The sequence below is a fragment of the Nanorana parkeri genome, unplaced genomic scaffold, assembly GCF_000935625.1.
Source record: "Nanorana parkeri isolate BGI_ZX_2015 unplaced genomic scaffold, ASM93562v1 scaffold462, whole genome shotgun sequence".
NCBI lineage: Eukaryota > Metazoa > Chordata > Amphibia > Anura > Dicroglossidae > Nanorana > Nanorana parkeri.
The window spans coordinates 992,048-1,009,715 of NW_017306730.1; the positions used below are offsets into that span (position 1 = coordinate 992,048).

At 41.1% G+C, this 17,668-nt stretch overlaps 1 protein-coding gene across 3 annotated transcripts in view; it reads left to right on the forward strand.

The window, feature by feature from the left end:
• The window catches only part of ARSK (arylsulfatase family member K), a 41,803-nt gene that overhangs the window by 19,197 nt on the left and 4,938 nt on the right, over positions 1-17,668 (forward strand). For all 3 annotated transcript variants that reach the window (XM_018560530.1, XM_018560528.1, XM_018560529.1), the window contains 3 exons: positions 2,561-2,732; positions 5,907-6,131; positions 7,711-7,938. In XM_018560530.1, the coding sequence (XP_018416032.1) occupies positions 2,561-2,732; positions 5,907-6,131; positions 7,711-7,938 (625 nt within the window). The remainder of the gene's footprint in view (positions 1-2,560; positions 2,733-5,906; positions 6,132-7,710; positions 7,939-17,668) is intronic.

Sequence of the window (17,668 nt, forward strand, 5' to 3'; positions counted from 1 at the left end):
CCATTCATTCATAATTGAGGACACAGTAAACATACTATGTCCTCAATTATTTACAAGCACTGAGCGATCACTGATCGCTGAGTGTTTGTACCCACTCTCCATCCTGACAGCTGTCACAGGAGGCTGGGTGGTGCGAGAGGAGTGCTCAGCTTCCTGTGACAGCAATGGCTGTCTCCGCCCACACTGCCGCTCTCCTGATCTGTGACAGGAGGCTGAGCGGTGCAGGGTGGAGACACCAGCCGCAGCCAGCACTCTAATCCTGCAGCACTCGGCCTCCTGTGACAGTTTATCTCCTCTTTGCTGGTACACAGAGCAGTGCACAGCAGGAAGGAGAGAAATCATGGATGCACCGCTATATCGGCCACAAATGGCACTTTGCTAAAAGTGCCATTTTCGGCCGATATGTTTCGGCAGCCGATATATCGGAGCATCCCTAATTAAAAGCATAGAAATTCTTTTAATGCTCGTAGATCATGTGCAAAAACGCAACAAAAAAAGCCTCTAAATCTCCTGGCTACACTCAAGCTTAAGTGTGAATGGGGCCTAGGACTGAAACTAGAGCTTACACTCAATTTAGGGCATACAGAAGCAATATAGATAGTTTAAGCACTTGCAATCTGTTAGGGTATAGGGCAGGATTGAGCTTATGGAAAGTTATCATTTAAGAGAGGTGAAAAAGCTAAATTAAAGTAAAAGTAATACAGAGAGGAAAAAAATAGTTTACAGTCCCTTAGGAAAAAACTGTAATACAAAAGAAGATCTACCCCATGCATATTAGGATTAATGCTGAAATACAATTTGCAATACAAAGTTTCCCTTGTGTTGGGGCTCCCCCTGCACTGCAAGGGGTTTAATGTTCATTTTTGATTAGGGCACCATTAAAAAGCAACCACCGCTTTCTTCTTTACTCTGACTGTCTGGGTTGTGGACGGGCCCTCGACATCCTCATTTACAGTGCAGGATCACAGTTGCTGCATTGTATGTGATGACATGCCAAGGGAACAAGGGATGGAGTATCCTAGACAAAAACTAGCATTAAGCACTTCCAGTACAGGGGGGAAGTCCCACTGTCAGGGTACCTTTGATATATCCTTGTAGCTTTAAGATATCATTTAAAGGAGAACTATGAGGTGAGTGCTTTTCATGCTTTTCACTCACCTCATAGTTCTAGCCGTCCTGTGACAATGAGACTGTCACAGGTCGGCTTAGTAGAATCGGGAGGCGAGCGAACACATAACGGCATTTGCTCACCTCTCGATCCTGTCATGGCTTTCTGCCGTGACAGGGGGAGGGGCTGCATTCCTCACTCCGATCCGCCAGCGCTGACTGGTGGAACGGAGGAGGGAGGGTACAGCTGGCTAGCGGTATTCTGTGGCGTCTCAGTATACCGCGAGCAGCAGCAGTATACTGAGCCTAGGGTGACGGGAGAACGCTAGTTTGTGTCCTCCCGTTACCCTAAGGAGAACTATGGGGAAAAGCCTTAACCCCATAGTTCTCCTTTAAATGTACTCACATTGCATTGCAAGTGTAGCTCCCTTTCTTTTGTAATTTCATGTTGCTGTTGCATAGCACACATCAATGGTAGTTTTTACCTTCTCCATAACTTTCAGGAGAATCTGAGGCTGTCTGCGTCAGTCTGATACAGCTTCTTCCCTCTTCCCAGGCCCAGATATCACCTGTGCTCTTGGCAGCAGCCAGGGAATCTGTGCATGATCCTAAATTATATTGACGTGATATCTTAAAACCTATGTTGAAGCATTACCGAAATTTACCCCCAAACCTCCCTCTCCCCCTCTAAAGTGGGTGTCGGCATTTTTTGTACCTTCTTCCTGTAGCAAGATGTACCAGCTATTACTCTCTATAACTTAATCACCAGGCATGTCTAATTCTTTCAGGGGCATCTGCTGGGAGCTCAGTTCCTACTGATGTAGCAACACCTTTTAGGACTCCTCTACCAAGAGTCCTTTCCCAACATATAGTACGTGGGCAGGTTCCTGGGGTCAAGGCAGCAGCATTGTGTCTGAGAAAGAAATTAATGTATGTATGTACAGTGGTGGGGAGTAGGCAAAGTTCTGTAGCCCAGCAGCCAGCGCTGACAACACTGATTGCATTTCAGTCCATCAAATGCATTGGGTTGTCAGCTACTGAGCTTAAACATAAGGTGGTTACAGGGTCACTTTACAACAAAACAATTGTGTGCTATAACCAGGGTACACACAGTGAAGGTGTCATAGGGGATGTGGTATGGGACGGGAGTAAGTAAAATCTGTTAACCTGGCTGGGGCCTTATTTAGTCTTTATGTAGATCTTTGGATGAGTAGCTGGCCGGTTTAGAACAAGCAACAAAGATGGCAGCAGTGAGAAGAGCTGGTATGATGCTGGTCTCAAAAGCAGGTGCAACAGACAGAGCAAAGCCACAAAAGGTGCATACTAGAAAAAGAATGATTGCAAAGCATATTTATTGTTGCTGTTTGCTACATTCTACTTTTATTTACTTGTAATATTCATGTTGAAAAATAAAAGAAAATGTAAGCTGGATTTTTTTCCCCTTTGCATGTAGGTGTCGTATAAGAACATTACACTTCCAAAATGGTTACCATTAAACAGAATGCACCCAGTGGATTTCTACTCATCATACACCAAAAACTGCACTGGACATTTTACAGACCAGGAAATTATAAATATTAGGGCTCATTACTATGCTATGTGTGCAGAGACAGATGCTATAATGGGTAAGTTGCTATGCACCTGTTTTTCCATGCCAACTAAAAAACCAACATAATCACAAACAATGCATTTCTTACAGTGTTACAAATGGTATTTTCACAGTTTGCTGTCCAGTATAAGTTGGCATATACATAGAGTCTTTAATAACATGGGTCAGAGGCGTAAAATGCTGGTAAACTGAGCCAGAGTCTTGTTTGTAATTATTCTTCTACTTTGCATACTAATTAGTACTTGATGTATTCAAAATCAGTAAAAGAAGAGATAATAAAAATAATATATTATATTTTATAATATATATAATTATTTGTCTAATTTGCTTACGAATAGTACTTGATTTATTCAAAATTGGTAGAGGAAAATTTGCTTGCACTGCTAAGTGATAATTAGAAGTGGCATTAAAACCATATCTGAGTTTACCATTCATTTTAATTGCCGCTATTTGTTCAGCTGTCCAGTGCTATTCCTGTGTTATTAAACATTCAGAGCTAAATGTTATTTAAATAATAAAGAGAGATATAGGAGGAGGCATTGCACACCTCGAATTTATCAGCTTGACACACCAAGCATATGGGCTGGCGTGCTGATGGCTGTGAATGTACAGGCCTCCACATGTGGATAAACACCAGGGCTTTCCTAAAGGGGTGATAAGGGTTCCCAAAGGGGTGATAAAGGAACTAATGGTTAAGGTAAAGTACCCCATCTTTACGCCAAGTAGGCTAGCTTATCAGGCGTATAGTAATGTCAAATAACAAATGCATGGATGTGGTTAGAAATAAACTTACTTTGCTCTTTTAATCAATTTAAAGGGGTCTTTTTGGTTCATCCATGCTTTCCTTTTCTGTCCAAATTCCCATCATAGTTTTTTTTAAAAAGGGAGCAAAAGTATCTCTACAGTATGGCTAATAAGCTGCAACTGAATGAATCCAAATGAGACTGATTACAGTAACTGAACTGTCATTATTTAACAACTACATTTAGTTTTTTTTGTGTTCCCCATGGTTCCTGTGTGTGCTGTAAAGTTGCCACCGCTCCAAGCTCGCTCTGTGATGGACTATAATCTCACGGTTAGTTTACTCATTTGTATTGAGATAGTAGTCCATGTTAAGCTTACTAATTTGTATTGAGATTGTAGTCCATCATGGGAATGAGCTTGGAATGGTGGCTACTTTACAACACAAAAGTAGCCACCCTCCAGAAGGAAGGACAGCGTCAGCACCAATTCAGAGATGATTTATTTATTTATTATTGGTATTTATATAGCGCTGACAATTTTTACGCACCATGTCTACATGCACATTCACATCAGCCACTGCCCTCAAGGATCTTACAATCTCACACGCAGACTAGGGCCAATTTAGACAGGAGCCAATTAACCTTCCTTTGGAATGTGGGAGGACACCCGATTACCTGGAGGAAACCCATGAAAGCACAGGGAGAACATGCAAACTCCTTGCGGATCTACAGATGAGTGATGCACAAATAAGGTACTTATTTGTTAATAGTTAAAGTACGTGAATCTAGCGCTTGAGTTTAGTGTCACTTTCGATGCCAAGTTCAAGAAGTCAGAACATTTAGCCTAAAACTGTTCTTTGTATATTGTAACCCCTTTGATTACTACGGAATAAATAAATAATAACAATAAATAATAATACACATTTACAGGCTTTTACAGGATAAATGAGATAAGTAGCAGGGAAGGGGTGGGGGGGGGTGTTATGGTTAAGTTTTCCTATCTGTATATGCAAAATCACATCACATAGGATCTCACCTCAATCTATTTCACCTCCCATTTGTCTTCTACAATATCCACACTGCCTGTGAGCCCCCTTCTGCATTTCCACCCGGATAGGTAGAAAACACTCTGCTCTTGATTATGTGTCTAACTGAGCTTGGCCAATGAACTTGATCGTCACAAGGAGTCTTCACACCCACCCCTCTGATTTTTAATAAAAAAGGTTTGCCTTGGGTTTGTATTATATCTTGTTCAGATGTTTAAGATAGGCAGGGTTCACATATACTTTAAGGTAAGTAAATTTAACTAATGGCACTTTACATTTAGGTTACAAAAGAATTTTACTGGCCCTAGAATTCTGTCAACAGTAATACCAGGAATGGTTGGAGTTAAATATTCACGCAAGGGGTTTAAGCAAAAATCAGAATAACCAAGTAAACAAAATTCTGCTTCACACTCAGCAGGTGATCTGCTAACCTTTAATTTTGTTGTCCAGGGCAACATAATTTCTTATTATTTGGGCAAGTGGAACACATAGCCAGTATGTGAAAATGAAAAGCTAAGTTATGAATGTAAGATTTTTCAAGAGCACATACAGGATTGTTTAGAAGGGAGAGCTGTAAAAATAAGAGCTCTATGACTATACCTGAGAATTATCAAAGCCTGTGATCATCCTGAGATTTTCTCATAGCATGATGGGAGTTCATTCACTGGAATTATGTTAAATAAATGTCAAAAGTACTAAACATAAATTGAGAGGTTTTAATAACAGCGTGAATGTGTAAAAGCTCAGCAAAAAGGAAAAGCAAACCCTGAAACTTTCCAAAATCTCTAAATCCTGATTGCAGGGTGTGGGTGTTCAATTACAGATTTAAAAGAATACTAACAATCAAGGCATTTAAAAGGAAATAATTAATGGATGATTGAGTGAAAGCTAGTAAGTGAATCCAATGTGCAGATTGTATAGTACACAGGTGTGCCGCTGTCAGAATATCTGGGCAGTGTATGATTGGCTGCTGTCACTGTTTGGCTGAGAATTTTTGGCCTAGTTCCATCAACAAAAGTCAATTAGAAAAACTGACTTTTGTCGCAAGGAAGGGTGCCGAGAGGGCCACACACTTGGCTTTTGTCTCAAGGAAGGGTGCCGAGAGGGCCACACACTTGACTTTTGTCGCAAGGAAGGGTGCCGAGAGGGTCACACACTGCTTGAATTTGAGAAGTGTATTTTCCACTTTAGTGAGGGGCTGTGTTTGACTGGCATGGTCCTTTTTAATCTTGAAACTGTGTATATTTTTATATTGTGTTTCATTTAACAACCCAGTAAAATGACCTGGCATGGCTAAGTTCACAAGCAATGTTCTAATTATGCTCAATACTTTTGCTTTGTGTTTATCCAATACAGAATATGATGAGTAGTATTTCAATCCTGATATTTGTCTTGCTGCAGGTGAAATGATGTCTGCCCTTAGTGATACTGGACTCCTCAACACAACCTATGTGCTGTTTACATCTGACCATGGGGAGCTTGCTATGGAACACCGACAGTTTTATAAGATGAGTATGTATGAAGGTAGCGCACATATCCCGCTTCTGATGATGGGTCCCAATATAAAACCTGGAACAACCATATCAAATATTGTCTCCCTAGTCGATCTTTACCCCACTATGCTTGGTAAGTACACCTGAAGCCAAAATAAAATATTATATTATTGCAGATGAATAAACCCTAGGTATAGAATATTTTATTTCTAGACTTTTAAAAAGTTTTTTAAGGCAGAGTCTGCCTGTTCAAAAAAAGTAATGCGCACACAATAAATAAAAGAAAAAAATGTGCAGTTATCAGTTGATCATGGGTGCAAATGCTTTGCTCCTGCAGACTAATACCCTAGCCCCAGGTCTATACCAGTGTACGGACTTCCCGTCATGAGGCTGGAAGAAGTTATCACTGGAATTCAAGTGTAGTGATATCACCGCTCTTGTGCTCTATTGAGATCCATAAGTCCTTCTGTTGTGGTTTTAGATGAGTCTCGGCATTCCTAAGGGGCTGATTTATAAACTGCTTGCAGAGATCTTCACTGTGTAAATGAGATTCACAGAGCTGTATGGCTACTAGATGGAGCTGCAGAGCACAGGAATTCCAAGGCTCTGTGGCGCCATCTAGTGGCCATATAGTGCTGCAAATCTTATTAGCACAGCAAAGAGTTCTGCGAGTGGTTTATAAATCAGCCCGTTAATTGATTATTTTTAGGCAAATAAATTTCCTGTGTCCAGCAAAAAAATTGGGTTGCCCTGCGGAATACAGCAAAATAAAGAAGCAAATGCAATGGTGACAAAGGCAAACTTGGGCTGTTAACACCAGCATGAATGATTCTCTATGCTGCAGTTTTTGGTTAAAAGGAAAGATTTTGCAGCATGTTGGAAATCAGTGAAGATAAATTATGAGTTCTTATCACATTTTGTCCTCACTTGCAGCCGATGCACTGCTTAATTATCCCAGTCTACAGTCTTGTCCATGGAACCATTATGTGAAATGGTATTAAGAGATGCTATTAGAATGTATTACACATACAGGTGAAACTCGAATAATTAGAATATCGTGCAAAAGTAATTGCAGTAAGTGCTGCAAAAGGGGCCCAAACCAAGTACCGAGTACATATGCATGCTTGTACTTTTCAGAGGTCCGATATTGCTCTATGTACAATCCTTGTTTTATTGATTGCATGTAATAATCTACTTTTTTGAGGTTGTGGATTTGGGGTTCTTGGGGTTTTCATTAGCTGTAAGCCATAATCATCACAATTATGACAAATCACAGCTTGAATTATCTTGCTTTGCATGTAATGAGTCTATCTCATATATTAGTTTCACCTTTTAAGTTGCATTAGTGAAATAAATGAACTTTGCACGATATTCTAATTATTCGAGTTTCACCTGTATTTACCCATTGTTTTAGGGAATGTATATGAGTGCAGCACTAGGAAGGTTCGCAGCTCTTGAATTACGTGGTTAATTTTGCTTCCCTCTGGATTTGTTCTTTTAGAATGTACAGCTGGTTTGAGTTTGATGGACCATTGTTAACTCCAAACCCCGCTGGTCATCTAAGTATGATTATAATACGTCAGGTTATTTTGTCCCACAGAGTAAACAGAATTGCAAATGCAAATAATGTAAGCCAAGTGATACAACTACTTCACGATTATTTTGTACCTTTTATGTCGGTGGAGTTATTCCTTTGTTTTGTTTTATTTTAGAAATTGCCGGTTTGCCTGTTCCTCAAAACATAAGCGGTTACTCGCTGGTGCCATTATTATCTGCAACGTCACAGAATGATATTTTATCAAGTTCCAATTTGCATCCTAACTGGGCACTGAGTCAGTTTCATGGATCTGATGCAAATGCGTCAACCTACATGCTCCGAGATAATTACTGGAAGTACATAGCATACGCAGATGGTGATTCAGTCTCTCCCCAGCTGTTTGGTATGTTGGTTGGGCTGCATGGTTAATCTTAGCTATTTAGACTTACTAATCAAATTTCTCATGGCTTGTTAATTAATTACATTTTGCAGTATCAAGTATCAAGACACACAAGGCACTAAAGTATAAAAGTATTGTAAGCAGAGCTGGGCAAATCTCAGAACCCATGAAGGTTATATGCTTGAAAAACATCAACTCTTTGAAATCTTTAATACTGTTGTTGGAAGAAGCTTTCATTATCCATACCCTGAAGCTGCACTGAGTGAAAATTGAGAATTAAATCTTGCAATGCAAGATTTAATTTGGGTAAAGGAAGAACACACTTTGAGTAAAGGAAGAGTTTACGAAAGTTTAAGCATAGGCATTTTATTTATAACATGGCACTTGCACTCTTAGATGGTGCTGACGAGTCTAGAAATCTCTTATACTCATCAACGTCATGTAGGGGTGTTAGTGCCATGCAAACAGCATTTGCTCGGCTATATGCCGTTAGAACTTTCATAAATGACCCTACTAGTTTTCCTATAGATTCTCTTTCCTATAGATTGTCAATGTGTCACTTGCTTGCTCCATGTGCTGGCCACACAGAGCAAATTTTATTTGTTTTCTGATTGAGCATGAACTACAACAGCTACACTCAGGGGCGTAACCACAGATCATGGGGCCCCATAGCAAAACATTTTTGAGGTCCCCCAGCAACCTCTCTACTGTCAATGATATTAAAGTCAGATAGCAGGAGAGCTGCCTGCATAACCCCCCACCCCCACCCCACCTGTATATCTGATCTCAGCTCTTCTTAAATAGTAATGTCAGGGTTAACAGCAACTTCAATCCTTCATGGGGCCCCCTTCCACCCCCAGGCCCCATAGCAGCCGCAAGGGCCGCTATGGCTATTGTTACGCCACTGGCTACACTAAAGAGGCATTGGCCTAGAAATCTGAGGTCTGGGTCAAGATACTTACACTTATACATTTGCAGTCTTTGCAAACAACTCTATGTAAGTTGGATATACCCTTTAAAGTCAACCTATGTCTTGTCCATGCTGGGTACGGGGACCATGTGACTTGACCCACCTTACCTTTTGCTTGGTTATTGGGTGCACAAGCAGTTGTAAAATGATAGAATTGAAGCTGAACTCCAGGCAGACTTGCTATACAGATAAAAAAACAGGAAGCTGTTTTACTGCCAACGGATTTGTTTCCCTATCTATTTTAGTCCTGTGATATACCCAGCCACATCACACAGCAGAGCCAGATGGTTGGCACCACTTACAGTCAAAGCGAAACTAAAGTATTGCAACAGAAAATCTCTAAGAGGTAAAGTTTTTTTGCAGAAAAGACTTGCAAAGTCTCTTTTCTCAAAACCTTTTTTCTGGCTCGTAGTAAATGTAAATCCCGACTCATTTTTGTAATGCCAAAAATGGAGCCTGGTGCCAGCAACAATGTAACTCCTACAAACACCATATGTGACTGTCCAATGGGCAAAAAGGTGCATTGCTGGACCTGGAAGAAGTGGTGGCAGATGTAGCAGAGAGAGGATCATGGATCTGTCATCCCAGGGGGAGGGCACAGTAGGAGGTAAGTGCACCATAATGTGCACATTATGGCAAGACCTCCCACAGCCCCAGATCTCTTAGTTTCACTTTAAGGAATAGAGTGGTGTCCTCTCTCTACCCACAACCTGCTGTTTGGATAGTAAATGAGCAGCAGCAGACAGATAAGATTATCCTTTTGCACACTTTAATCTCTTCTCCTTTAAGCATGTTCCTTTGCATGAAGCACACTTGATTGGCTCCTAGTCCTGCCCCTTGTCTCTCCAAGTATACTGGATTGCAATAGGAGCAATAACATATATATATATATATATTGAAATAGGCATTTTTATCATAGTCACTTAACCACATCCATTACACCGATACCATGCTAAACTGGGGAATTTACACTAGCTCAGGGCTGGGTTTACCATTAGGCAGAGCAGACACATACCTATAGGCACCAGAGGCAAAGAGGTGGCTTTTCAATTTATAATTATTGGCCGCACATTTTTTCCCCCATCATTTCATCATCAGAAACACTAGACATCATAACAATGTTCTAAGCCAGGTTAGGATTTACTAAAATAAGTGAATGTCCTTATTATAAGAGGTGATCCTAGAAGAAGAATGTTACTTATGGTGCCAAAGTTTGTATGCCTGTAGGCTCTGGCGGCAAGTGTATTCTTACTTGAATCCGGGTGTGCTTTATGTATTTCTTCCAGATCTGTGCAGTAATCAGTGACGGAACTATCGCCGGTGCGGCCGCACTGTGGCCTCAGCCTGGGGGGCCCAGCACAGTTGCCGGATGGCACCGGATCGGTATCCAGCGGCCGGCGGGCCCCCAGTCTTACATTTAGATGTCCCGGGAACATAAAATAAATGTATTTTTTTTTTTAATACTCACCTGATCCGTTCTACCGACAAGCGCAGCGTCCTGCCTCTCACGCTGTCAGAATATGGATACAGCGCGTGCTGGTTACTATTTAAACCGGCGCGCTGTGTGCAGCTTCTGAGAAGATACGCTGCTATTAACGTAGCGGGAGGTATGCAAAATGCGCAGCCGGCTTCCCCGCTACGCTAATATGTATCTTCTCAGAAGCTGCACACAGCGTGCCGGTTTAAAAAGTTACCGACACGCTCTGTATGCATATTCTGACAGCCTGAGAGACGGGAGTCTGCGCTTGTCGGTCGTTCCAGGGATTAGGTGAGTATTAAAAGGTTATTAAACCCTCCGGCTTTTTTGCATATATATAAGGCTAGCAAGCAGTAGATATATGCAAAAAGTTTTTTTTTTACGCTTTAAGCAGTGCTTTAAACTTACCTCTGTCTTCGCCGCGCGCTCCTGTCCGAAAATCCGAAACTGCTCAGGTGCTCGCAAAGCATCTTGGGGCGGGTGCATGCGCAGTTCGGATTTTCAGCCGGGAGACAAGGAGAGACACAAGGTAAGTCTATGGACGCCGTGCACCCGCATGTAGACAACGTGGGACAGGAAGTGCCAGCAAGCACAGAGGAGTCAGCTCCGGATCGGAGACCCGCTGCACCGCTGGAGGGACAGATGAAAACATCAGGAAAGAAGAAGAAGAAGATCGGATTAAGAGACATCAGTTAAGGTAAGTGTTGACATTTACATTTGACTTTAATGTCACTTTAACCACTTCCAGGCCGCAGTACATCCATAGACGGCGGCCCTGCAGAAGTGGTTAAAACAAGAACACGGCTGCTTTGGTAGCCGTGCTCTTTGTACCGCTTTTAACAGCAGACGATTGCTGTATAATTTACAAGCGATCTGGTGTCTGTACAGCCGCTGGATCATTTGTGCCGTGCGGCGCCCCCCTGCTACGGCCGCTGTTGGCTTCCCTGGGCACCGCTATCCCTGTGCGGTGCCCGGGAGCAGCTCGGTGGATCTCTCCGCAATGATCAGAGAGAGATTAAGCAGCTTCCAGCCACTGATCTCTCCTCCGATCACTGGACCCGGAAGTGATGTGTATTACATCACTTCCGGTGTCACTGTACACAGTCTCTGGCTCTTAGAGCCAGGGCAAGAAGCTGGGGAAGCAGATCTCGGCTTCCTCAGCTTCTTTGGGGTCCCCTGATGCCTTCATAAAGAGGACCTGTCAAACCCTATCTGCTATTACATAGGGTGCTTGTTAGCCCCCCTATGTGATAGCAATAGGGTGGCACCCTCTATAGAGGACTACAAATCTCAGCAGTACTTTATACAGAAATGCTATTGTTATATAAAGTATTGATGGGATGTGTAGTCCTCTGTAGCCTGTGCCATTCTGCATTGCTGTAAATATTAGGTATGCACCATATATTTAGGCCGCCAAAACATATCGGCCGTAAATGGCACTTTTGGCTAAATGCCGAAAGTGCAATTTTTCTCATCCCTGCTTTCTTTCCTCCCCGCTGGGCGCTGCTCTGTGTCCCAGCGGGGAGGAGAGAAAGTAAAAGCCGGCCGAGCGCTGTGTTTTTTTTTGGGGGGGGGGAACAAAAAGAAATCTTGCACTAGGGCCCTTTGTTCCTTAGGTCCTCCACTGGCAGTAATCCAGTGTGAAACTTTATCTCTGTACAGGAGCTTCCTGTAATAAAGATCAGTCACTCTCTCCTTGTATAGGATGACTGGTCTGGTTTCTGCCCTCTCCTGTAGTTTGAGTGGGGCCTGTTGGATCCTTCCCAAAACTCTGCTTTCTGCACAGGCTATGTACAGCACAGTGGTGATGTTACTGCTACTTTTAAAAGGTAATATTTGCCATTTGGGGCATACAAAGTGGACCTATATCCTTTGTGGCTACTGAAGGATATTTTTAAATTAAAACTGTTGTGCCGGAGATCAGCTTTAAGTAAAACAAGGTCTTTGCTCTTCAAAGTACAGATTCACTTGATATAGTACATTTTTCTACAGATTGTGTGAAAAAAAGATTTAATCCATCTATTACAGTACATGCTCAGTGATGCACATAATGCTAATTGAATAAATTAGGGAAGGAAATAAATAGATCTGATGGTTAGCATAGTACAAACATTTTATAACTGCTCAGTTACACATAATTAAAGATTTCAGCACACCAAATGTAGAAGTCTAGTTGGTATTTCAGCAGAATAATTGTATGTTTATTATGTGTATGCAATTGCAGCACACGGCATGGCTTTTTTCTGAACTAGAATTGTATTTCATTGCAGTTTTTGGCAATGCATCTTCACTTTCCTCATCACTATTATGCATTCTAGATTACAGTTTGGTGGTCTTTAGCTAACTAATTATGTGGAAGCTGTAAAATCAATGTGCAGAACAAAGGTCAGTTATGTGCTGTAAAAATCAATACGTTAAACTGAAAAAAATGTAGCTTTGTAAAATACATTCACCTTGCAGTATTTACCTTGCATCTTCCCTTGCCCTTGTAACAGCCCCAGGGACTTTTGAATTCATGTTAAATCTGGCCATACACTGGTAGATTTTCGTAGGAACGTTCATACGAAAAATCACGTCAGAACATTGGATAATGCTATCAGAGACCTGATGAATGTTCAGAATTTCGTTTGTTTTAAAAATCCGATTTAGGAAATAAATGGTGTTTCCTGAAAAAAAAAATCATTCATTTTTAGAATTTCAACAGAACGTTCAAGCTTTCCTCTGTGCATCCTGTTCTAACCTATGGAATTACCAATATTGTGGCATATATAGTCATGACAAAACCGAGAAAAACTTATTAGGAAGTCATGGCCCTCTACATGGGTAGTGTGAACTACGGGAGGACCAGAATCATATAGGACAGCTGCAGACCTCTTAAAGGTATATTTTATAGCTGCAAGAAATGAGAAAAACACAGAACATTTTTCAGTGCTTCTATAGCCAACAAAAGGTGCATGTGAGGAGGTCAGTTCAATACACCACATAACACTTCCCAAGAACTCAGTTTTCCCAGTTTTTTGAACTTTAATTAAATTTGCATTCAACAGTACAGTTTATATAAAAGAGTACCAGGCTGAAGTGTCCATGCCTGCTGTCCATTTTAGTAGCATTAATTTTTCAATTTACAGTTAGCATTGGCTATTGTGAAATGCTCATGACAGTGCTTAGTGTTTGCATTGTGCTCCTAAGGTACCACCAATGCCTGGATGGGCCTCTTGCTAAGTCTACTGGAGATATCTCTTGCCAGAGGAGAAAAGGTTAAAGCAATCTGAGATTTCTCAAACACGCCTAAGTTCTGAGCCACCACATCTTATGTGTATTTCACTTTTTCTTCTTCTCCACACCTGGAAACTCCTGAATGTCCAGGAGAAGTCTGCTGCGAGCAACAGTCTCCTGACAGACTTCAGACAATCAGTGGTAAGCCACAGGATCTTTTTAAAACATGATAATAAGACCCTATTCTTACATATCCAATGTTAGCCCCTGCTTCCATACCTATCCTAATAACCCATTCAGTGTGTACTAAGGACTCCTTCATGCTTTTGTCACATCATGTGCAGGGCACAAGAGAGCCCGTCAATCCCGAGCTTTCTATTATGAAAATAACAGCTTTGGTTCTTGAAGCTGTGCCTGGGCCCTCCATTCTCCTGTCTATCAATTATTCAATGATGCAGCCCATCCTTGTTGAATAATGAGGCTTGCGCATATGTGAAGATGTATGTAAGCACCTCAAGGTGCCTGCACTTTTTTAATACTAGTTGTGTGCAATCATTAGGATAGACGCTAGTTTATTTTATAACCAACTTCCAACATAAAAGCAAAGCAGAGGTCTCAGCTGGACACATTTGGAAATTTGTGGAGGCCAAAGGTCAAATAACTTGCGCGTTTTTCAGTTCATGAACCAAATCATGGTAGCAATAGTTGTAAAATAAAAATGGAATTGGGTCATTTATGAATAGATGTTCAGAAATAGGTTCACACATTGAAAAGTCATTCGGAAAATACAATTTGCTTTTTTTGAGTATTTGATAAAGACTAATTAAGTATATTCTGCAAATGACAGTAGCTTCAATGTACTGCCTTTCTCTTTAATTAGTAATTATCTGTGAACGATAGCACTTATATACTCCAAGCTTTGTTCTGAGCAGCAAACACGATGTTTCCTAATTGTGCATTTAGTGATTAAGCGATTAAGTGATTACATTATTATATATGTTCAGAACAGTGTTTTTCTTTTACAACAACCATTATATTGTTTTCCCCATTATGTTTAAAGTCTGGTACCGATAAAATGACTCTTGGTATCAATTCTTACCTTATTAATAGATTAGATGAATACTAAACATTAATGTCAAAAGAACTGGTGTGTTTAAGAATAAAAACTAGAAAAATCAGGGGATAGATATGATTGAATTATTGGGTCACTTCCTCTAAACAGGGTAATGCCCTCATAGTGAGCAATCCATTGCATATAACACTGTCTGCCACACCCTGCTTTCCATGGCCACTGTGGAGAGGGCACCCACATTTGGCGGTAAAGCCATACGTCTGTCTTGATGGGTACTATAGGTTAATACATACTGTAGATCTGGTGGCTGCATTTGTTTTCATTTTTCTGGCTAAGAAAATTTTCAGGTACCAACAATACCTGTTAATCTTGCCAGAAATGCAGTATCCTTGTCACTTCCTATGAGCTGAACAGAGAGCATAAACAATCTTGTATCTCTTTTGTAAGTTACTAATCAAATCAATCTACCATGCAATGGAGATGAACAAAGGCTGACATGTTTAAAATACAGCCTGTGTGACAAGCCTGTGTGACAACCATGGTTTTCCCCATAAATACAGAGGAGAAGTGAGTGTAGCCATGAAAGGGACAGTAATTGTGTTATATGCAAGATTACTAGGTACAAATAAAGGGAAAAAAACCTATACATTAGGGTATCTAAGATCCACATCCAAGGACCAGCAAGCTGCAACATAATACATTTTTGATTTTAGGTTTATATATGCTTTAAAAAAGGCCAACTTCAGCCAAGATGTTTATTTTTTGACAGAGTGGGAAAGAGTCAGAACCAGAATCAGAAGAGTCAGAATGTGAAGTTTTTATTTTTGCAAGTGTCCCCATTAGGTACAATTCCCTTCACTATTTCACTTGGTGACACCAGGACAAGAAATGAAGAGGAACCATTGTCCCAAGACAAGACAACACTAAAAATCATGATAGCCTGATGGACGTTCTAACCCATCACCACTCTACTAAATAACTATGCTTTTGTTGCTGTCTCTGTTCCCATTGGAGAGATATCCGATCACATCCTGCCCTGGTGACAACTTGTCACCAGAACAGAAAGTGAAAGCATATCTCCCCAGTGGGGGATACAAATCTGATGGAGAATCATACCTTTCCTGCTCTGTCCAAAAAAAAAAAACAATGCATGCATGACATACAACAATGCAAAGACTCCCAGGGTTGTTTAAAGGGGACCATTACCCATTGGCTGGTAAAATCCATCCATTTTCTACTTCCTGCAAATGGCATGGTTGATGATGTTCATCTGATGTTATGGTATATAAAGGTGCTCATAGATTACAGACTCTGGCCTTTTCTTGGTTAGCAACAATCACATGTCTAGGGAGCAGCACCATGAGTGTTCTTAGGGGAAAAAAATTAGCGGGCAAGTAAAAAACCCTCGCCTGATAGCTGTTGTTTTGCTTGGCATAGGAACTGTTTGAATGAATATATCTGATAACCCCCTGCTCTAGAAGTGATTGACTATCATCAGTAGAGGAAGTAATTTCTAAACTCTTTACTTGCTTGAAATGCTCTTTTTTTTTTTTTTACATCAGTTCTATAACCAGCTGTCTAGTTGCAGGAAAAAAGGCATTTAGTTTGGTATAATATTAGGGGATGAAGACAATAAACACACATAGTCATATCTTTACAATGGAGTTGCTGAGAGGTGTCCGATTGGTGGCTCAACCCAAAAGTGTTCACCTATAATAGACATTTTTTATGTCATCCAACAAAGCACAATGCTGTGAATGAATCCTAATTGTCTGATTTGTTAAAATAGACTATGCAGCACTGGATTTATGGATACCAACATTTTGTGTATGACATCCCCCTTCTACATTTCCATGGTAATGTCAGAAATGAATACAAATGTTATTCCCATATATGTATTAGAATGTTAAACACATTAAAAAGAAAATGTGATGTAATCTATTTCAAATAATATAGCAGATGAGGAACTTGTGGTTTGATGTATCTGGTACATCTCAATTAGATAATTTAAACTTAATGAAACCCATGTCCATATGCAGCATGAAATATTATATAAAATTAGCTGCCATAGAAACCGTAAGGATGAACACTGTAAATAAAGGTTTTCTGCAGTGCCTAAAGAAAGCAATTGTATTTGGTATTTATGAGAGCAGCTCAACCTTCAACAATGTGAAATCCAAAACTGGGGCAGCTGTAACCATGAACTGATTAGTCCAAATAAACTCCAATGCCACGCCCATTTGGGTTAAATGATTCCTTTCTATGCACAGACCTTACTGGGATCTATGGGGTCTATTCACCAAGCTGCCGTAGGCAGCCGGGTGAATGACCAACCTGAAGCGAAGTGAGCCGAACGCTGTTCGGCTATTCACTTCAGGCTGGTACGGCTGATTTCAGCCATATATCGGCTGAAATAAGCCGTACATCGAGTTGCTTCGCATGGTTTCGGGTCGGTCGAACATGCTCAGCATGTTCGGCCGACCCGAAGTGCAGAAGGAGTTCGACTCAGCCGATCCAACATCTGGATCGGCTAAGCCGAACCTCCGGCAGGCTACTCGCTGCTGTTCAGTCTATTCTTATAGATGCTGAACAGCAGTGAGTGAATAGCCGAAGGCCGCTGAGTGGCATTCGGCTCGGCTGTTCTGCTCGCTGCCTCTGTGGTACCGAGCAGAACAGACAAATAGTTTAAAAAGTACAAAAAAATAAATATAAAACGATTGTGCGGAGCTAGCAGTGACAGCTTGCTCCGCCCAACTGTTTTCTATTGGCCGGCGGTTCTGCTGCCGTCAAAAAGAAAAGAAAAAAAAATTCACCATAGGAATGCATAGCTATTGGCTATTTCAATTTGCAATAGCCAATAGCAAACTAGCTATTGCACCCGCCCTCTGCTGCTGTCAATCACTTGTGGGGACCTGATGGAGAACTGCGGCAGTGGGCGGTTGCTATAGCTAGTTTGCTATTGGCTATTGCAAATTGAAATAGCTAATAGGAATCTAGC